A 23,018-nucleotide genomic window follows, 5' to 3' on the forward strand; every position below is an offset into this window, starting at 1 on the left:
AGGCTGAGCATTGTCCTGCACCCGAAGGAGCCCGGGGCCCACTCCACCAGCAAAAGGTCTCACAGTGGGCCTGAGGATTTCATCCTGATACCACAATTCATGACATTCAGTGCAGTGTCTCCAGTCTTTATTATGTGTATTACATGTGATCAGTGTGAATTTGCTCTAAATTATAGCGACAACAGGGCACCAGTGGCGGACCTGCGAGTTTTGATATTCTCGAGTGAATGCCAGTTAAGCTGCATGGTGCTAGGCTGATAGCACAGGTTCTCACTGAAGAATATTGGGCCTCTGTGCCATACTCAGTGTGTTTTTGACAGTTTGCTTAGAAAAATACATCTTAGTACCCTGCTGGAGGTCATTTTGTAGGGCTCTGGCAGTTCTCCTCCTGTTCCCCCTCACCCAAAGGAACAGATATCAGTCCTGCTGCTGGGTTGATGTGCTTATTCAGCCCTGAGCTGTCCTTGTGAAGTGGCCCATTTCCAGCTATGTCCTCCACACTCTTCAGACTATGATGGGAAACAACAAACTTTCCTATGGTGGTACAGATGGCTGTGTCATCCTAAAGGAGCTGGACTACCTGTGTAACTTGAATAGGCTGCAGAAACAAGACAATACCTACAGGACACTGACAAAAAGCAAAATTAAACCAAAATCAGTGAGGACACTGGTCAGATCACCTGTTAAACCATTTGTTTTCTGGGGAGTTGGTTTGTTGTTGTCTGTCCAGAGGACCTGTTGTGACTTTCTTTTGGTGAAATTGATTCACAGTGGTTTTTACTCTCTTGACAGACTTATATGGCTGAAATGTAACTAAATTTGTGTTATACTGTGAAAATGGCGTGTTCCCTTATTTTTTTCAGCAGTGCATATTCTTTCTAGGTAGCTGAACGTGAATGATGAAATGTGCTTTTCAACAGAGATATACAATTTTTTTAAAAAGGTTTTTTTTGGATCCCTGTGACACAGACTGAACAATAGAAAATGGATAGTTACAGTAGATGTTACAGTCTATCAGTTTATGTATTCATTTTAGTTTTTTGGGTATAACATGGATGCTATGAACAAAGGGCAAAATTTAGGAAGTTTAGATTACATGTTACAATAGAAGCTTAATTCTCTGTGAAGGTTTTATTCACAGCCTCAATAAACATATTCTTGCTGTGTTGGACAGGTTGACAAACTAAAACCACCTTTATTCCCGCTTTTAAAAATAATTTTGTTGATTAGTTTAATTAATTATTAATAAATGATTTTTGTTTTAAAGCTTGCTTGGTTGGAGACCTTTCTTTATGGAAAAAGAAACGAGGCGCATAGTAGAAAAGGATCCTTGGGGATTTTGTGACAGAATTTATTGGTGTGGTTGGTCAAGTAAAATGATTTTTAATTTGGTGAGTGATTTTAAATATGGAGAAAAAAAAGAAAACAAAAACTTGTGATGGGTATCCTGCAGAGCTCAAAAAAAATCACAACAAAAGGATATCCAAGGAGATGAGAGATGAGTAGAGGAGGTGGTTGATCTCTCTCAGAAAACTTCCAGTGACAGCTACTTTGCCTTGGAGTTGTTATGTAACAGCTAAAAAGCGTGCTATAGTGCCATATTTGCAGTGAAGAGGAATCATAACGGCATATTTTATTGGACTGTTTCAGAGTTCAGGACAACAATGTGGGACTTTGGTGTAAGATTCCACCTGAATTATAAATCTGTAATTTAGGGTTTGTTGGATAACAATTTGCCAGCACCTTTTCAATTGATAATGTGTGTTGTATGTTTTAAATTAAAGAAAACTACACAAGCCATTGGATTAAATCAGGTCTTTCATGACAGTGCTGTGGTAATTAAACAGATTCTTGGTGAAAGGAAAATCTTTAGACCGTAAAGATGGATGAAATGCCCTGTGGAATTTTGTCATTTAGGAATCCAGCTGAGTGGAATGGTCTTGTGTGCTAAATGGCATTTTGTTTTATTCTGGTTGTTGTATATGGTTTATTTTAAGGAAAATGCCCCAGTAAAGGGAGCTGCCGAAAAAAAGTAAAAGAAGAAAAGCATTATTTGTCGTCACTGACACGTTATAAGCAACAGTCATTGGTTATTTCAGCCATGACCTCAGCGGAGGGTGGCGGTAATGAGTCACAATGGTGTTTGTTAGCACTCTGAGACGATACAAAGAAGGAGACGGAACGGAAATTACGGCAGCTCCTTTCCCGAGGAAGCTAGATAAACAAACAAAAGCAAGACATTATAATACATATATTTAAACATCTCGTGCGATTTTGACCACTTTTTATGTATAGATATGCTAACCACAAATAAACCGAACCACAGAATAAGCTAGAGAAGGGCTAGCATCCCTGGGCGTTTTAATGATTTCTAGCATCCTGCTAGCTGAACGAACTGGCTGGCTACGCAGCTAAGGTGTTAGCTCGACATGTTTATTTTAGCGCTTGGGCGAAGGAGCGTGACATGATGGCGTAAAACTTGCAGTTATTACCAAATAGTCACACTTCCCACCTAAAGGTAAGCTTTGCAGTTCCAACGACTTACGTTACTATGTGAATAAAAAAAGGTAAAGACATAAAGTGTATTTTAGCGTGACACAAGTTAGTGTGTGTAAGCAATACACAGTTACATAAAACGTGTGTTAACGACTACCGTTAACCACGGGAACGCTGCTTTCCTTTATGACACCTGACTGGTTCGTGTTTTTAACATGTTTGGGGAATGTCCTGCTAATAAACACAGAAATATCCACTGTTTTTTAAACATCAGAGCCACACTTACGCATTTTTTTTTTACTTTCTCTTCTAAATCTTGAAAGGCTGTGAGAAACTGATAACGTTTGCCTCGAGTTTCAACCGGAACTGCACTCCGTTAAAATCTCCACACCGTCACCATGGCGTGGGCTCTGAAACTGCCTCTCACGGATGAAGTGATTGAGTCCGGACTGGTCCAGGACTTTGATGCCAGTCTGTCCGGCATTGGCCAGGAACTCGGTGCGGGGGCGTACAGTATGAGGTACAGTATGAGTTTTGGACGGGTAAGGCCTTTTACTGAATGCTGCCAGTGCTACATTTATAATGGGCCATATGGTAATTTATTAGATTAAACAGTGTTGAACAGTGTTTTGGTTTATTTATTTTTTTTAAAGATGTAAGCTATCTTGTAGTTTGTCTTCAGACAGCTGCTCATGTCAAATTCATTTGGACATTTTGCGTAATTTAAAGATGAGTGATCAGGTGCATCCATTATGTGCAGTGTTTCCCATTTTCTGACTGCTACGCGGGCAGTTTGAGTGGCAAAATCTCTTCATGCTGGCAGACGTGCGAATTAAATGCCATGTGCAGATAAAGTGAAAAGCCAAAACACTACTTGGAGAATATTAGCTGGAGTCTAATAGTCTTTGAAGAAAATAGTTCCCTGGGGCATTTGATCTATCTTATCACTCTGTAGCATATCCTGAATTCATTAGTGTAATTATCTGCAGACACTTCTGTGCTTTTTCATTTGCTGTAGCTTATCTAAAAGTTTAAAGAAAATATTTTTTGCTGATTGAAGTACTTTGCACCAACCCCCATCTCTTTTTGTATGCTTTTCTGGCTCATTAAAACTGTTGAAAGTGGTGGCTTGTTTCAGAAATTCTTGTGTGGAGAGGAACAGTGACATGTAGACTGGATACCTTGGTATTTGGTAGTGTTGCCTCCATTATAGTTACTGAGCTGTGAAGCTAGAGAACACCATAATTCTCCAGCCAGTTTTAAGTGTTATTTAGTAATGACAGAGAGACCTTTTGTATCATGAGGCTGAAGGTCGTATCGGATCAGTAAGTATAAGTGTTTAGACTGGTTTTCTGTAAACTCTTTGAAAGAAGCCCTGTTTTAATAAAAGATGTTCTGTATTGCATAAGGAAGTGATAAGAATTTGGCGGCTTACCAAGTTTGTTTTTCTTTTGTCTCTGCAGCGATGTACTTGCCCTTCCTATTTTCAAACAGGAGGAGTCCAACCTCCCACCGGACAGTGACAACAAGATCCTACCCTTTCAGTATGTTCTGTGTGCACCTACCTCGCCAGCCGTTAAACTGCATGATGAAACACTCACCTACCTCAACCAAGGTCAGCATCAGGATCCCAGCCGCTGTGTACTTTTCAACTTTGTGCAAATTTAATGATATCTAAGAGTTCAAAGTCAAAAGCTGCTGAGAGAAAATTCAGCTGCCTACATATATATTTATTTTTTATGTGGACTTGTCATTGCAGGGCAATCCTATGAAATTAGAATGCTTGACAATCGGAAAATTGGGGAACTTCCAGAAATCACTGGAAAAATGGTGAAGGTAAGAAAATTTTTAAAAATATATTTGCATAATCCAGCAGCTGCTAGTGTAAACCTGTATAAATATTATTGGAAAAGCTCCAGCCAACGGCTCATCTTGCATCCAGCCATGCTTCACAAAATCCCAGGGGGCTGCGAGTAGAATGGAATAAGTAACTCCAGGGTTAGATTAAATTAATGGATGATTCATTTTTGTGTGATTACATTTCTTATATTCAGTGTAATATGAATTTTAATCAACTTTTACTTTGAAGGTATCTTCATTGTGTCAGAAGCATCTCTTCAGTGGTGGAAAATACAGATTGTGTGTGTCTCAGCCAGTTGTTTGTAGTCTCAAAAGTCTCAAAGGCATTTTCTTAGTATTAAAACTATACCTAGAGATTAAAAACAGTCTAACAGCTAAGATCTGTTTTATTGTTTATTGCTGAAGTGTTTATGGGGAATGAAATGGCCACTAGGGAAAGGTTTTGGGACAAAGACCACATCTGGATGAATCTCCTTCACACCAGCCTTTTGTAAATTGCTTAGAATCTTATATTGTTGAGTAGTTAGGCAAGCTAATCACATCGCTTTATTGCAAGGCTGAACTAAGCCCTTGTGCTGGGGTACCAGGGTAACAATAGTGTATATTCTCTTTAATCCTTCAGTAAAAATTACTTTCTCTGAATTTCAGAGCATAATTCGTGTGGTGTTTCATGACCGACGACTTCAATACACAGAGCACCAGCAGCTGGAAGGCTGGCGCTGGAACAGGCCAGGGGATCGCATTCTCGATCTGGGTGAGCATTAAAAAATATTTTTAAAAAGCTAACAGAAAGATCAGGTATTTATTTATTTATTATACTAAATTTGTGCTTTGCAAGGTGGTTGCTGTGTAGCCCTATATGTATGCTAACAATGAAGTAGATTTTGCAGAAAGTAAATTCAGGATACCAACTGTTAACCAAAACCGGAAATTCATACTCATGGTTGCAATAACGAGAAGATGGTGTATATTAAAAGCATCTTTGATAACTGCTTGTTTTGCTTTGATCCATTGCAGATATCCCGATGTCAGTGGGGATAATTGACCCCAGGGCTAACCCCACTCAGCTTAACACGGTGGAGTTCCTTTGGGACCCATCAAAAAGAACCTCAGTTTTTATCCAGGTAGCTTGATGGGCAACACATAGTAATGAATGTGTAATTAATTCTTATTCTCTGTATTATTAAATTAAAATGAACAATAGTGATATGAGGCCGTTTAGAGTGCTTTGGCGTGACGGAGATGAGCCTGTTTACATTTGGTTTACTCATTTATTATACAAGTAAACTGATGTCAGTCTGCACTTACTAATGTAACACTTTTGGCATGATTTGTTGATATTACAGTTAGGTCATCAGTCTTGTGTAGATTTTGTTTTCATATTCCTTTCCTTTTTAGGTTCACTGCATTAGCACAGAATTCACCATGCGGAAGCATGGCGGAGAAAAGGGCGTGCCTTTCCGCATCCAGATTGACACGTTTAAGGAGAACGAGAATGGAGAGTACACAGAACATCTTCACTCTGCCTCCTGTCAGGTCAAAGTCTTCAAGGTCAGAGGAATGACATGGAAAAAGAGAAAATCTGAAATAAAATCTTTAATGCACCCCAGTGCAAATGTTGTATTTGGTCCCTGTGGTAGTGCTGTCCATATTCACCATCTTTATTTCCTCCACTTGACGTGTTCTAGCCTAAAGGTGCAGACAGAAAGCAGAAGACGGACAGGGAGAAGATGGAGAAGAGGGCGCCACAGGAAAAGGAAAAGTACCAGCCTTCCTATGAAACCACAATCCTGACAGAGGTAAGCATATAAGAGCTCAAAGCAGTAATCACTGCTTGGATAAAAGTAGTTTAAAGGAAATCAAAATGAATTTTAACTTAATCTAATTAACTAGACTGCTGATGTTAGCCTACTGTCAAACTATATTATGTACTTATTTTAAAAGTAACAAAACATTTTTTCTAAGCATAACCAGAGAATGTTTTTGTGATAAATCGGTTATCAAAAGAAATAACTCTTAGTTTTTTTTTCTTGAGGTGACTAATGAGCTTGTCATTTTAACCTCAGAATTTGAAAAGTATTTACTAGGAAATAACAGGTGATTTGACACTTGCGGAAGAGACACAGACACAGCGAGACACAAATGATGTGGAATCATCCATCTTTTAAATCCATTTTCCTAAGCACTTAAGGAGTTTGGCTCAAATTCAGTTTAATTGAAACCTAAGATCAAATCTACTGGCAGCAAAAAATACTGGTGATGTATGTAGACGCTACAGTAACACAAATGTTGGGTCTTTTATAGTGCTCTCCCTGGCCTGAGGTCACATATGTCAACAACTCCCCATCTCCTGGCTTCAATAGCACCCACAACAGCTTTCCAGTGGCTGAAGGGTATGCTGCCTGGATTACTTTAAAAATCACTATGAAATCCATGTAGTGGCCTTATTTGTTTAGTAAGGGCAACACATGAGGTCTACGTTTTTCTTAATGTGGAGTTTGTTGTTATTGCTTCTTTCTAACTGATAAAATTTTCATCCTTTGTAGAAACGGGTCACCAAACCACCAGCCTGAGCCTGTTGTTCAGGTGGCAGATGTAAGTTCATTTTTAGTTTGTGGATTTATTTGGATTTATTTTACCGGCTGCTTACCTCCTGCCACACCAAGCAACTGCATTTTAATAAGCTCAAATGCAAAGCTGACATCTGGGTGTTAAACTTCTGCCTGGGATGAGATTCATTAGCAAGTATAAAATATGACTCAGTGTGTAACTAGAAAGCATTTGATATATATCTGATTTGAGTCATATATATGTCAGATTCAGATATGATTTAGCTCATCGTGCTTATATCTAAATAGTTTTTGAAATGGGTTTTACCTGTCTCTAAAACCCTGCCTTTTAAGGTAAAAGCCAGCAGCTCTTGATAATCTTCATTGATGTGTGTTTACAATTTAATTTTTTTTTATGTTTTACAAATTTAGGACTTGATGGGGTAACCATGGTGACACGGTCTCTGACACGGTTGCATATGTCCGAGTATTTTGATGAATTCTTTTTTTCTTTTTCAGAATTTGTTACCAACAGCAACACCACAGGATGCACAACAGTGGCTTCATAGAAACCGCTTCTCGCCTTTCTGTCGACTCTTCACTAACTTCTCAGGTAATATGGTTACCTCTTTGGTCATATCATAAGATAAAAGGCTGCACTTTAATGTGAAACTAGAAAGATATTTTCTGGAAATGTACTCATTTATTTAAATAGCACCTTGTTATATCCAGAGGTTATTCAGAGTGCTTTACTGAAGGAGACATGAGAATTAAAATCGGGTAAAAGATGACAAGACAATTTGAATTATAATTCATAGATTTAAAAACTATGTAAAAGCAACCGTGTGTTTGTAGAGACTGAGAATAGGATCTGCTTTTGTGTACCAGGGGTAGACCTGTTGAAGCTGACCAGGGAGGATGTTATTCAGATCTGTGGGCCAGCTGATGGTATAAGACTCTTCAATGCACTTAAAGGACGGTGGGTTATATTACATTTTCCTACCTTCTTTGGATATATAATTTATCCAATTTATAAAAAAAAGAGTATGAATGTTTTTAGGCATCTGCATTTTAGTTGTTTCTCTCTTTGAATTCAGGGTGGTACGTCCAAGACTCACCATCTATGTTTGCCAGGAATCTCAGCAGGCACGGGAACAGCATCCGAAACATGAAAATGGAGATGCTTCTGCCAGCGCTTTCTTTGGTCAGTGTATGTTCAGGGTCAAATTTAATCATTATCTTTGTTGACGTCCAAACGTTTTTTTTAATCTAATGAATTTCCCTTTGGGATTAATAAAGTTTTTCTTATTCTTTTTTTAATTTTTATTTTGAGGGGCCTCAGTCACACTAGAGTAAAGCTAGGATTGCAACCTCCTCGTAAACAGGAAAAACTGGTGGTTGGCGAGTGATTGCATTAAAAAAATTTTATGTCTGGGACTGTTGCAAGTAGTTGTCACAACCAACTGTTGACCACTTTAATTCAAGGCAAATGGAAATGTTGCCAGGTTTGAGGAAGCCTTCTTCCAAACCATCTTTGTCGGACTCATACTGACTGGAGAGTCTCAAAAGATTGGCAAGGATGTGCAAAAAATTGTTGTCTAAATTTTAAATGCAGACAGAATGCTAACACAATGATCTCAAACCTGGTCTGTCTGTTCAAAATGACCATTTCCATAAGCAGGCTGATAACAAGTTGATTGCACGTGGTGACAAAACCTTTGGTCATGTAGCAGTCTGTCCACTGTTATTCTAGTCTACTGTAGTGACTGTAGCCTAATATTAAGGATCTAAACCATTCACAGGTGCCCAGCCAGGAAATAGCCCCGCACTATTATTCTTCTGAAGTCTAAGCAACAATTATGATTTAGTTTTGCTATAATTGAGCATGCCTAATATCTAGTGAGCGTCCTTTGTTGTTTAGCTTGTGTTAACCTTTCTGTTTCTCTCTCTGCAGTATATCACGCCATTTACCTGGAGGAACTCACGATTACAGAACTGACAGAGAAAATTGCTCATCTGTTCAGCATCTCACCCAGGCAGATCAATCAGATCTTTAAACAAGGCCCTACTGGCATCCATGTGCTGGTTAGTGATGAGGTAAGGCAATCCCCCTCTTATGATCTTATTGTGAGTTGAAGATTTGCACTTTTTGAATCAGTAGAGACTTGCTGTTATTATATATGAATTCAAGCACAGGGTTTTCCCAGGAAAACTGGTAGATCTTGTGCCTGGGCTGGGTTGGGTTCATTGATTTGGTAAAATTAAATGTTGCACTGGATCCATGTAGCTAACTCTGATGTTAATTGCTAATAGTGCAGTTGCACAGACAGAATAGTGGAGCTGTGTAAATGTACCCATATTCACAGGAGAGAGGAACAGGAGGATGCAGGAGTTTTCCTGCATGAAAATATATACACACAAACCATTAGGAGAGCAACAAATCACATTTAGTCTGCCTTAATTAGTGGATTGATATTAACAGGACAGGCAAATGTTTTTAAAAAAGTAGAAAAGAACCAGAAGATAATAACACAACTTGTTAACTTCTTTAAAGTTTTTGTTCTCATACTTTTATACAGTTTTATTTATTTATTTATTTTTTAATGCTGCCTGGCTCAAATGACAGTCATTTGTGAGTTTCAACATGGGGTTATTTAACCCATGTTAGAAGACACCCTGATGTTATGGAAATATGTTAGGAAAGGTTGGATCACGTTATTGGCAAACAAAGAAAACAACTAAGGATACTGCTTAAACTACTAAAAGTGGGTTAAAACCTGTCCAACGCTTTGTTAAAAACTGGAAGGATAGTGGTGAAACACCATCTTGGAGAAAGAAGTGTGGTTGGAATAAATCCTGAATGTTTGAAGATCAATGGGGGAAAAACAGCAGTGGAATAGACAGCTATGTTTTAATAGTGAAAGTAAAAACATTTTCCCACAATGCAAAGAGAACTCAAGGAGTTATAACTGAACAGCTGTGTAGCCTTAAAATAACTACTCAGTAGTGATGCTAATTAATAGGGCTGCAACTAAAGATTATTTTGGTAGTCGACTAATCTGCCAATTTCTTTTATTAGTCAATTAGCCAATGATTATAACTCTTATCTCCACTAAACTAAACAAAACTAAAATTGGCTTCAGTCTATAAGTTCAAATACAGCTTCGAATTAAATTAAAAAGTTTGTTTTCCAGTCCAAAAAAACATTTTCTAAAGTTTACAGATGATTCGGTTCATGAATTCATGATTGCAGTGGACATGATCTGGAGTGAGGCTTGCTCTTGTTTTTGAGATGATGTTCTCAGCTGCAGCTGATACCATGCGGCCATTTGAGAGGTGCACGAGCCTCTTTTAAGGACACGCCTGTGCTTAATACTAGTAAAACAGAATTAGAAAAGACTGTTATATCATAGTTTCTCAGATGGTGTAGTACTCAATGCCAATGAACCTGTTTAACTGATTATAAATATAGTTATTTAATGATATAGTCCAACCCACAGATTAACTACCTAACGTTAGATGGAAGAGGTTTACTATAATATTAATGTGAGGAAAAAAACTAGGAAGTAGTTTAGCTACTCCTGTTTAATGGTTTACTATCAGATTGAACTCAATAGCTAACAAAACTAAAATGTTGTTTGCTTAGAAAGTATCATCCTAAGAAGTTTCTGACAACTGAGCTAACATAAACATTACTGTACAAACACTAACATAAACAATGTATCAACGCACTAACTTAACTCTCTAAAACTGTCAAACGCCAGCTCCAGGGCGCCAGCGTTTTAAATGCTTGTGCACTGCAGTAGTGCTGTCTGCTTTGCACTATCTTTGTTTGTTTTCTGGGAAATTATTTTACATTTAAAAAAGAAAGTTTCTATTTTCTTCTATCCTCCTGTTTTGCTGTTTGCGCTACGTTCTTTTTTGAAAGTGTTGAGTGCAGCCTTGGAAGACAATATAAGTGATAGTGTCCCCATAGCTTCCTGTAGTCTATTGCAGTTACAAAAACACATTTACTTGGCATTAGTATATAACATGTGGAAAATTGAATTCCACATCAGTTTACAAGGAAACATAAAGATGGGACTCTGGAGCAATAAAAAAAAAAAGATCATGTGGTCCGCTGAGTACAGATTTACCCTGTTCCAGAGCGATGCACCGATCAAGACTAGTGTCTACATTACAAGCTTGTGGATTCAGGATTTAGGTCTAGAGTCAGCTGACTACCTGAATCTATTGAATGACTACATTTGTTTTCATCAGCAGATTTTGTTTTTTCATCTCTCTGATAGTACAGCATATTCTGAGATGACAATGCCAGTATTCATGAGCCTCAAATTGTGAAAGAGAGGTTCAGGCAGCGTGACACATCATTTTCAAACTCATCCACATCTTAACCCGAGTGAGAATCTTTGGGATATGCTGGGGAAGACTTCACACAGCGGTCCGACTCTCTCATCATCCATACAAGTTAAAAAAATGAATCCAACTCTGGACAAAACTAAATGTTGCATTACTTAACCCGATCGAAATGATACCACAGTAAATATGTGTTGTTATAAAAGCTAAAAGTTGCCCAATTCATTTTTAGACTTTGACTTTTTTCCCCCTTTTGTTGAGGGAGCCAGGCAGTACATATGTAAAAACAGCCAATTGAAACAGTTGGCTAATGACTTATCAGTTGTAGCTTTTTGTTTGTCTTAAAAGATTTTCAAAGAAAGACAGAAATATGGTCAACTTAAGGTCTCAAGAGCTTACACAAGCATAAACCTGCAAACGATATTGTCTTTTTCCCACCTGCATAATCCTTTCCTCTCCTCTCAACAGATGATTCAGAATTTCCAAGATGAAGTTTGTTTTGTTTTGGACACGATGAAAGGTATGACTGTGGCAGCAAAGAATGATAGTTTATCTCTATCTGTATTTACCGTTATAGTCCTGCTGCAAGTTTATCTTAGTGTGTTTCCCTGATATTTTTTATTTTTATTTTGATTCCTATTCCTTTCTTTTTCAGATGACACAAGTGACGGCTACCATATAATCTTAAAGTGAATCCCAGGCAGGAGAGTTGTCGAGTCCTTCTCTCTTGTTTAGTCCTGGTTCAGTCAGCCCCTCTAGAGCTTTGTACTTTTTGCTGTTCCTTTATGGAGATGTGACCCCCCCCCCCCCCCCCCCCCCGAAGAAGAAAAAAACCCCAAACAAACCCAAAACAAAAACCTTGTGAGGCAGCTAGGAGGAAGATGCAACTGAAGCAGTTGCCCCTCTTTTAACGTTACCTTATCGTCTGACTTTTGAGGGAGTGACTCTGGTTCCACAGTGAAGTCTTACCCTGCCGTTTGCTCACTTAAATGGTTGCATTTCCCTCTGTTGGTTACATCTCAAGAAGGAGGTTAATGGCACTACATCTGCTGTTGTTTGTTACCTGACCATCTGGCGTGCCAAGACTCTTTGCTTCGAGTTCAGCCGTTCGTTCTCTTTTTAAAAAAACAAAAGAAATGATGACTGTTAAGATGACAGTACTTGACTTTCAGCCTGCAATTCAGCATGAGTCCTCCTCTTCATGCGCGGTTGCCTTATCGAATCCAAGCCAGTCTGCAAGAAACACAACCACTCAGTTGAATCATAGTACAACAGGTATTAAAATTAGCAACTGGACAATTAAGGGAAACCGTTAGAATCCAGCTGCCCTTCCAAATATCCGAGGTTCCTTTGAAAGCTAACAATGTCTGCCTGTTACTTCTGTGGAAAAAAAAGGCTACTAAACACTGTTAGATTGTCACAGTTTGTTTAGAATGCTTACTGGCACATGTGATTGTTACTTAATCGTCTTAAAAGAGGATAAGCACTGTCTGTGTTAGTGATCTCCGTGGTAACACCAGCAAATTGTCTCCATCTGCTTCCTGTATCTATGAGCTTGTTTAGCACACCAGCGTTTTATTGTTTGTTTTTTGGTCATTTCCATCATAATTTTGAAATAGATCATTGTTTTAAAATAATTTAAAATAATGAATCATGCTTTTTTGACATTTAAAAAAAAATATTTTTTACGTACTTTCATCTACTCTGCTTCCTTTTTTGGATGTTACAAATGCTAATAAATTAATAAGTTTTGGGGCAGGACAGAGCTTAATGTGAATAATATGGTTTATGTTGAGTATTTTGTAAATGGAATTGATGGCTCAATAGCCGTATTTGCCCCTCATCTCATTGGCATTATTAAAACCTAACCATGTACTGGCTGCTATTTGCTGTCTTTCTTTAAAAATATGAAACAGTGTTTAACAAAATGTTAAACTAAATGTGTTGAAGCTTTCCTAAAAAAGGAGACATGATATTTTATTGGCACTATCTAGCACAGGCTCCACATCTGTCCCTTTGGTGTACAGATGTGGATGCCTAGTCACTTACATTTGACTAGACTTTAGCATGTCATATACTGTTAACCATATTAAGCTTAAATGCAGGTTAATTTAGCGCACTACGGTTTCGTGCTTTGCACATCTGCTTCTGCACAATATGAACAAAGAAACAGGGGAAAAAAAACTGAATAGATACTTCATTTCCCAGCATACCCCGGCGCAGGACATGCCCGTGATGTCACAATAAGTATATATACTGCTACAGGGAAGAATTTCTACCTCCATTGTTACATTGTAACAAACGGGGCCGGGGCGAAGCGGGGAGGAAGGCGTCTTCTCGCTAGAAAACCTGCAAGATTTTGACACCAAACGATAAAGAGCAGAGCGCACCGTTATTGCGAGAAGACGGCGAAGTAAGCCCAGACGACTGAACCCGCCCCGGCGAGAAGAAAAGGATAAACGAACACAGATGTCAGCGGATTTCTCCATTACACCCATTTAAAGGCTTACATCAGGAAGACAAGACACTGAGGGTCTTACATTATTCATGCTGCACCGAAAAATGTTGGAGAATAAAGCGCAGCTAACCCTATGACGCCCCTTCTTCCTATCGTCTGTCCTTTAAATAGATAGGAATGCATCATTTAAATAAAACCCGCCGGTCTTGCACAGCTCCCGTTTTCTTCGTCATCTTTCAGTGTGCAGAACAATGAGCATGAAGCCTAAGTAGCCTGAAATAGCCAAATATAAGTGTTGCAAATTGACAATCACGCAAGCTTTCATCCAGATTACTTCGGCTCCACGGTTGCAGTCTGGATACTCGTTCAGGGATCTCGGTTTTGGCATAAAAGAGCGTCTCATAGGGCGTTGAAAGATTGATGTGCAGCTCCTATTGGAAACAGAAACGACCTACGAGTTGGTTGGAATAAGGGTCCCTGTTTCTGCCCCAGGTAAGTGGGTTTAGTGTTTCATTTACCGGGCGGTTTGCCATTGTGTCTCTGTGTGGCTCTTTTACCTCTGTGTGTGTGTATGTGTGTGAAATGGAAAGAGAGAGAGAGACAGACAGATAGAAAGAAAGAGCCTTGCCTTGTCAGACTGGCAATATCTAACCTCCCCCAACACAGTCAGTCGGTATGTCCACATTTAAACAAATAGCTCCTCTAAACTGCGTGTCCCTAACGGGTAATATACCGTGAAGTCACACCTGTCGGTAAACATCCTGTAACATGTCAAAGGCAAACTTAAGTCCTGAAAGAAAAGCCTTAAATTCTTAAACTGAAATAAACATTTAATGTCAGACGTGTTACTCTGGTTTTAAAAAAAGGGCACACATGTGGTGTCATAACCACAGCTGCATCTTTACAGGTTAGGCCCTGTCCCTTACAGCCTGTCAAGGTGGTTAATTTTGTTGAAATTAGGTCAAGGTATTAGTCTTTAATGCTCATAATTATTATTAGGACATAGATTAGATAATTTTGGACTTTCCCCCCCTCAGAAGTAGTTCCAGGAAAGATCACTTAGACTGTATTTGAGCAGCTTTTTGGTATCAGCACATCCCTTTTCTCTTTTTAGCTGAAGGACAAATTGAATTGTGCAGTTATTACTTAAATTATGCTATAAATGTACGTGTCAGTTTGAACATTCTGTTGCAAGCACTTAAAAAAAAACTGAATGAAAAACTACAGAATGGGAGTTGCTCCATTTGGTATGACATTACAATATGTTGCAGGCAGTAGCATGCTGCATAGTAAAATATGAATTACCTTGAGAAGTAGCTGGTTCACACTATAGGATGTATGGTAGTAATATGGTAGGTTTAAGATAGATGGATATAGTGTCTCTATGGGATATAATCATCGGTGTTAATGTTGATGTATAATTATTTGGAATGTATCTGTGTGAATGCAGGTGCCTGTGTAATGCACAGGACATAACACAGTGTAACATCAGACATGTATTTAGCTGCTTTCATTCACCTTGTCTGACCTCTCAACAGATCCAAGTGATCAGCTCCCTCCCTCAAATTCACCCATATTGATCCCTCCCCCTACACTCAGTTTATAGCAGATTTTCTTTAGGGGTAAAAACAGATTGTGAAGCCACAGACATTATTTGCTTCAAGGCTGCTTGCATAAACTGTGCTTGCCTAGTTGCCATGGTTACATTTTCAGACTTGATAATTTCAAAGTCGGATTTCATGTGAGATGGGAGCCACACAGACGAAATGATGGAGCTGGAATACAGATGAAAGGAGGCAGGAGCGAACAGATGTCACCTTTTTGTTCTGTTTGTGTTGTCAAGGGCTGACCTTACACGGGAACAGTTTGATAAAAAAATTAGCTCATTCTCCAAGTGATAACAGGAGCATTTTGTTTCTGTGGTAGTAAATCACAATGTGTCATGTGTTCACATCTTTTGAACACTGGTGCCGGGTATGTTTTTTTGTGCTCCTCTGTGCCCCCAGATACTTAAGTTTCCATGGAGGCAGGTTCGTCCCTCAGCCTCAAACGAAGATATGAAGAGGTGGACAACAGCTCTCCATTCTCTACACCTAAGGACTCTGACGATGACATCTCCAGCAGTGACAGTGCTGACAGCTGTGACAGCCTCAACCCTCCCTCCAGCACTACATTTACCCGTAAGAATCTCATTAAAGGAAGTCGAAAAAAACTGAACAGTTAATCAACGCAAGTATTTAGTATTTGGTGTGTAAGACTGTATTGAAAATCTTTCTCCCTTTTCCCCCGCTTTAGCCACGTCTATCCTCAGGCAGCACAAGCCGTCACCAGGGGGGAAACGCGTACGTTTTGATTTGGTGACGGTGTATTACTTCCCCCGGCGGCAGGGCTTCACCAGCGTGCCCAGCCAAGGGGGCAGCTCCCTGGGTATGGCCCGTCACCACTCCTCCATCAGACACTACACACTGGGGGAGTTTGCACGCGAACAGGAAACCAGTCACCGGCACACTTTGCGACAGCACCTGCGGCAGGAGAAGCTGAATGCCCGCAAGATGAAGGTAGATTAGATGTATCAGTCGTGCCCCAAGAGGGTCAAAATTCAAGGCACAGTAGTATCTTCCAGCTGTGGGCACTTTGCATGTCTCCACTTGCAGTAGTGACTCAGTACATGTACTTCCGCTCTGTCCTTCAAGACTTTACAAAACTTTCTGCTTTGTGACCCCGCACAAAAACAGTCTAGCTGGGGCCCCTTTCCACAGTTCCCATGCCTGTGAGTTGCTAGGTGTCCCGCTGAAGACTAATTACCCCCATTAAACTCCTGAAACAATTTTACTTCAATAACTGTTTGAGGCCACTGATGTTTCAAACAAATTCACACAGATTAAAGATCGATACAAAAGATGCATATGTGTTTATTTAGTGAAACTTTTTTCTTCTTTCCTCCCCCATAAATCAAGTCATAATCCCCTCAGATTTATCTTGTGACCCATTGGAGGGCTCCGGCCTCCAGGCTGGGAACCAGTGAACCAAACTACCAAAATAGAAAGTATTTAAAAGGAGTTCAGTTTGGACCAGCTGTAAAATGACGCTTACATACAAGCTAATGTGTATGTAACACTTAACCAACGTAATACAGCAAAAAGTTACTAATTTTCTCATGATAGCTTATGTTCATTGAATCCTATCTGGGTTTGTGTCCTTTAATTTAAGCAGGAGTTTTAGTTTTTTGAGGCCTTTTCTTAAATAACGATCGCAGTACTTCCTTCACCATTCTCCGTTTGAAAACCCTTTGTTCAATCAGCTGCAAATATAATTGTTTTTGAAGTATCACTCTTCAGGATACTTATCTACCACTTGAGCTTAAAATAGGCAATCAGTTCCTCTTTCACCTCAGCTCACAGTTCCACGCTGTCGTCCACAGCTGACAAGGAACGGCACGGTGGAGTGCGCTCAGGCGGAGCTGCTGACTCTGGACGACGTGTCGGATGAGGATCTCGACGTGGACGGCGTGGAAGTGGACGACTGTTTCTTCCTTCAGCCGCTGCCCACCAAACGGCGTCGAGCCCTCCTGCGAGCCTCCGGCATCACCCGCATCGATGCGCGTGAGAAAGCTGAGCTCCGAGCTATCCGCCTCTCTCGGGAGGAATGCGGCTGCGACTGCCGTTTGTACTGTGACCCTCGCCATTGTGGCTGCAGCCAGGCTGGTATTAAGTGCCAGGTAAGAGCTGTTGAAAGCGAGTTGGGTGCATTTGCAGAAAGAGGGGAGCTTCTTTGCAGTTTGCTGAGACTAAAAACTTCAAAAACACATTTACAGTATTTGAATTGTCTTTTATTTGAATTAAACTATGAGTGACATTTTGCTGCTTGTACGCTAAGAGGGAAGTTTCACTGCAAATCAAGCCAAAGTTGCTCTGAGTGATCCTGAAACATTTCTATCCTGAGAGAAGTGGTCTCCTCCATGATTACAATGGCCCCCTTTGAGTTCAATTACACGCTGTTGCCATTGCAGCCTACAGATCTCAACCCAGCTGAAGACCTGTGGGACATTTTGGTCAGCTGTGTTGCAGAGCTTCTCCACCATCATCATCATTATGACCCCAAATGAGGGGATATCTTTTTGAAGAATGGCGTTCATCCCCTCAGGAGAGTTCAGTTGCACTGATGCATGTAGATGCCCAACAATTGACTAAAACAGTCTATGCTGGTTTTCAGTGTTTCTCCCCTAAGATAAAATAAATAACAATAAATACATGAAAATAACGAAACCAAAATATTTGGTTGTTCTGTAACAGTGTCTCCCCTCATTTACGGCCACGCTAGTTCCTGTCATCCCGTTTCTCTGTCGGGAGACTTCAGCCTATGTCTGTCAGAGAAAAAACGTGTAGCGCAGTAGCAGAAGAGAAGATTGTGACAACTTGTTAGCCTGCGGCGCACACTTCCCCACAAAAAAGCAAAAGACAGGGCGTCAGAAGACTTCAACCTCCTTTCCTTTCAATTTGTTTTTCACTCACTTGTAGGTGTTTTGACATTTCACAGGGGGAGGGAAGCGCATTAGTAAATAAATAATAGAAACAAATGATGACTGACTCCTGTTTTGTTGCTTCTGTTTAAGCGTGCTGGTTTCGTGCAAGGCTACATGCCGGCTCGCTGTCACATTGTCATGGCGTTCCGGGGCTCTCGAGTATAACAGAGCCATTGTTAATATTATTAATAACACTGGTGCTCTCCCTACGATAGCTTAAAATGTCTGCTATGAAAAAAGCCTATTCATCTCATTTTATGTGTTTTTTTTCCTCTCTCTTTTCTCGGCTAAGGCGAGTGCTGAGGCGGAGAGATGTGATCAGAGCTGGGTTTTTTTCTTAAATCTTCTCTTCTTTTTAGCACGATCATAAAAAACAACAACCAAAAAACAAAATACAAAGCCAGTTTCTAGCACTTTTCATGAAATCTGGTGGTTAGATGGAACACGGGGAAAAGAAGGTCCCGTTTAATTGTGGAGCAGATATATGTCAGCTAAATAAACCAGTTCAGTGATTCTAATAAGAACATCTTTATTCTTTGGTCATTTTTAAGCAGCAAGTTAAACAGCGTGAATGCATAGGCGAGCTGTGTTGAGTAACTTTGTTCAAGTTTTGAGAATTTACTCACTTGATGTGTTTTATAGAGGCAGATGCTTTATTCTGCTCGCTCTGTTATCTCTTTCCTCACTATTACAATGCTGTTATCTGATCCAGAACCGGCTGCACGCTTTTATTGATCAGTGCAGTGAAATCAGAATTCATAAAACATCGGAATGAAGCGGTAAATCAGACATTGTGTTATCATTTATTTATACACCTGGTGTATAAATAATAACCTGAATCTTTTGTCTCATTTGCTTATATTTTTACCTGTTAGGAGGAAGTACATCTCTGTCTCAGCCTGACTTGTTGCACAGTAACCAGATTATCTCTTGATTGCCATGATTTCCTAGATTTTCCTAGATCTCCTGAACAACCGTAAACACTTTCATAACTTATGTAAATTTAATCAGTATTTAAGCATTTTACTTTCAAGATGAAATGAGAGTAAATTACCTCTGCCTTATTCTTCAGGTGGATCGAATGTCTTTCCCGTGTGGCTGCTCTAGGGATGGCTGCGGCAACGTAGCAGGTCGTATTGAATTCAACCCTCTACGTGTCAGAACTCACTACCTGCACACCATCATGAAGCTGGACGTGGAGAAGAGGAGGATGCTCATACAAGGAACAGGAGACCAGTATGCCGAATCCGACCCGCTGTCTTCCCCCTCCTCCACGTGTCCCACTTCACCGGACCTTTCTTCAGTCGCTGGCCTGGACTCGGAGCTGGAGGAGAGCGAGGTGCAGTCGGTCGTGGAGGTTCAGGATCTTCTGGCGGAGCAGGATATACTGGAGAGGGAGAACGAGACAGCCGTGCTGCACCTGCAGAGCGCAGAGGAGCAGGAGAGGAGGGAGAGGGAGGAGGCTGAAGGGGAAGCAGTGCAGCCAGAGCTGAGTGCCGATGGGCTCGCAGAGCAGCCTCTCTGCCTCCTACCCAGTGCCTTGGGAGGGGAGCTGCCTGAGCAGGCAGAAGTTCCAGGTGTTGAGCAGGTCCTCCTGCAGGGGCCTTTCCCTACAGGGGCTACGGTCTTGTGCATCACTGACAACCAGGAGGAGAGCCCCTCTGACCTCCTCAAAGACTCCTCTTCCCTGCTCTACTATCAACTCAGTCCCATAGAGCCTGGAGCCTTTGAGACGCTGCCCAGAACAGACGAAGCTGAACAGGAGGAGCCTTTGGTGAGGGAACAAGATGCAAGAGAAGATGAGTTTGCGGAAAGGAAACAAGAAGGAGGAGAGGAGCTGAAGGAAGATAAGCATGAAGACAAGCCTTTGACCGATGTTATTTTGTGCTCAGAGGAATGCGTGGCAGCAGTGGAGGAGAGGCCTGCGAGTCCTCAGCAGAAGATCCCGGAAGAACAGTGCCAAGAGCAGTCGTGCATGAAGAAAGAAGTAGATCCACTGCCTCCTGAAGTTTAGTACTAGCGTCTCTGCAGATAATTTGCACAATAGCTTCATCTAAGATGAGTAAATGACACATTTTACATGTATTACTGCTATTATCATAAATAACTACAGGTCTCCTATAGTGACTGTCAATAAAATATGTGAAGAATGAGCTTGAGTGTTACACAAAGGAGGAGAGATGCTGAAAGCACATACAGATCACTCCCCAGAAGTAATATGGATGCAGTTCAAAGACAACATTGTAGGTAATTCTGTTGGGGGTGATGAATGCGGCCTTAATGGAAAAAAAACACGGAAACACTTGTGCGTAGGAGTCGATTAGGAGTACAGCAAGTAGTGTTTTGTTAATTTCCAGCGCAGCAAACAGAAAATACAGTGTGTGAATGCTGACATAAGCCTTTTGTTTTGTGATGTATAAAGGTGTCAACACTAAACACAAATTGTTTTTTCAGCGCGCAGGAAGCTGGTGTATTTTGATACTTTACCGGCTCACTTTCCATTGCAGCAATCTCACACTGTAGTCAAGCCAAATGAAGGCCTCCGATCCAACCTTACCCTGAAAATAGACCTAATAATCCTGGAAATACTTGTTTTCGTGTACTGTATATGCATTTGCAATGTGCAGGACAGAGATGGAAGTTTCTTTGATCTGTGTGCACATTGCGAAATGAGGGCAGCAAACGTCGTGGCTCTGTCGCGTTGAGAGGAGGAGGAAAAATAATTTTAAAAAAAGAGCAGAAATTAGCACTGGCTGTAGTTGTTACTCACTTCGGACTGCTCGTACAAATGCAGTCGATTTGTCAAACAAAAAAAAAAGAAGTTTACTTGTAGTTGCAATGCCTATGACATTATTTCTTCGAGTAATGTGTCATTTGTGGATACTATACTATTGGTTTTGAAGTTGAAGTCGTTGCAGTTCGTTTTCTTTGGGAATGAAAGGAAATGTAATTTTTTTTCATACTGCTACATTATAATGTCATGTTATGATGAGTTGCCAGAATAGCGCTTCCTAGTCTTTTTTTAATTGATGTTCTATAAGAAAGCGAGGATTTTGAATCAAGTCAAATTTCCCGAGAAGAAAACAGCAGTAAGAGTCAAAGTCAAACTGAGGCCTGTGCTGTTGGAAGTAGTTATTATATGAAACAATGTGATGCTAGTAATTTATGGATCAGATTGACATCGACCTGAATCTGCGTGTTTTATGTTCCGTCTGTGTGTGTGCGAGTGTGTGTACACCTACTTTGCATTTGTACGTCTGAGTGAGGGAGGAGGGTATGTACTGTATTAGAGATTGGGAGGTGCTGGCGAGGACACGCATTTCATTCATGACAGGTGCTGATGTTACAGATTTACAGTTTACAGGATCTCCTCCCCATTACCACGAGAAACAATGTTTCTCCACTTGATTGATGTAAGAAGTACCAGAGAGCCTCTCGTAGGGACGCAATAGCTACTGCACTGCAAAAACCATTAATGTGGTGATTATGGAATGAGGTGTCTCATGATTATGTAAATGCAATCGTATCGCATTTCTGCTCTTTCAGTGTCTTTTTTTCTAATCTCGGTCTGATTAGTACTGATCTGCGTAAGCGTGCCGACTCTTCTTACACAAAATCAGTCCTTTGTTTTGTTGCCTATAATTACAGCTGTTGCTTTGTGTAACTGCTCGCCTAACACAGGATGTGCTGCCGTGTATGAGATGTCTGATGTGTTTCTTTGCCTTTTTTGTTTTGAAATTGTCTTAATCTAAATCTGCTTACAAGTTGCACCAAAGCAGTGGTTTCAAACCTAATTAAATGATGCTTTCATCCATCAGATTCTAACAAAGCAGTCTCCTCTAGTTATTGTGAGGCTGCAGATTTATTGTGGCTCTTTGTGTTTGCGTGACTTGCCTTGATATAGTACCATCTTTGAAGTGATGATGATTACAAGCTGCCTATTGTTGAGCTTTTGTCCTCGGCTTTCTACTAATAAACTTAGGTTTGGGACCACTGCACTGAATTAACTCCAGTACACTATGTGATTGTGTGTTTTCTCTGCGCGAATGGGGTGTGTGATTGTTGAGAAGACTGATAAGTTTAGACTTCATCTAACAGCTGTGAGAACTACTCTCATGCTAACTGTTGCCTAAAGTGGACACAAAAGATTTTATACAAAAGTAAAAACAATAAATTACTCATTGCAAAAAGGATCAATGTTTCTGTGTGGTTTTTAATAAAAAATAATAAGTCTCCTATCATTCCTGAGTATTTGTAATCGCAGTCATTCAGACAGATTATGTAGAATCGATTAGTATAAAAATATTACACAATGAAAGGTTTGATATTATCAGCACGCAATTATGTATCGATTTAGTTCACAAAAATACATTTTTATTCATTTTTTTAAATACTTAATTTTTGTTGCATGCACATAAAACACAGACATGACTGTAAAAACAGAAATACACAACTGAGTATAACACATTTTTCTTAATAGTTTGAACTGAAACAATCTACAGTTCAATGAAACACAGTTCATTCATTGTTTTCCAATGCAAAATTGAGTGATTTCATTATTAGTGCGTATTTTAAATTTTTGCCTTTACGATTGTTATATTTTAAAAAAAATGACTGAAGAATGCGTGAAAATAGCAGGTAATATGTCGTAATATGTATTATTAAAAATGAAGTAGAAGTGGAAAACGAAAAGCCTTTCTTCTCATTTAGTTAAGTGTTACGACTTATGGGTGCCCACGGTGCAATATGATGTGTCACCGCTAGATGGCGGCATAAA

At 40.0% G+C, this 23,018-nt stretch overlaps 2 protein-coding genes across 2 annotated transcripts; both read left to right on the top strand.

The window, feature by feature from the left end:
• Positions 1-2,171: 2,171 nt before the first annotated feature.
• On the top strand, positions 2,172-13,136 carry tfcp2 (transcription factor CP2). The gene is made up of 16 exons (XM_006794061.3): positions 2,172-2,518; positions 2,820-3,016; positions 3,960-4,111; positions 4,256-4,332; positions 5,005-5,110; positions 5,374-5,480; positions 5,755-5,907; positions 6,045-6,155; positions 6,661-6,749; positions 6,903-6,951; positions 7,425-7,518; positions 7,794-7,884; positions 8,003-8,109; positions 8,860-9,002; positions 11,730-11,781; positions 11,917-13,136. The coding sequence occupies exons 2-16, from the start codon at positions 2,895-2,897 to the stop codon at positions 11,952-11,954; spliced, it is 1,491 nt and encodes a 496-aa protein (XP_006794124.1). The 5' UTR covers positions 2,172-2,518; positions 2,820-2,894; the 3' UTR covers positions 11,955-13,136.
• A 398-nt stretch (positions 13,137-13,534) lies between these two features.
• csrnp2 (cysteine-serine-rich nuclear protein 2) lies at positions 13,535-22,434 on the top strand. Its single transcript, XM_006794058.3, has 5 exons — positions 13,535-14,211; positions 15,726-15,899; positions 16,015-16,277; positions 17,141-17,437; positions 19,314-22,434. Exons 2-5 carry the CDS (start codon positions 15,740-15,742, stop codon positions 20,253-20,255), a joined length of 1,662 nt encoding a protein of 553 aa, XP_006794121.1. The 5' UTR covers positions 13,535-14,211; positions 15,726-15,739; the 3' UTR covers positions 20,256-22,434.
• The last annotated feature ends 584 nt before the right edge of the window (positions 22,435-23,018 follow it).

The sequence above is a fragment of the Neolamprologus brichardi genome, chromosome 20, assembly GCF_056152115.1.
Source record: "Neolamprologus brichardi isolate AB-2024 chromosome 20, ASM5615211v1, whole genome shotgun sequence".
NCBI classification, from domain to species: Eukaryota; Metazoa; Chordata; class Actinopteri; order Cichliformes; family Cichlidae; genus Neolamprologus; species Neolamprologus brichardi.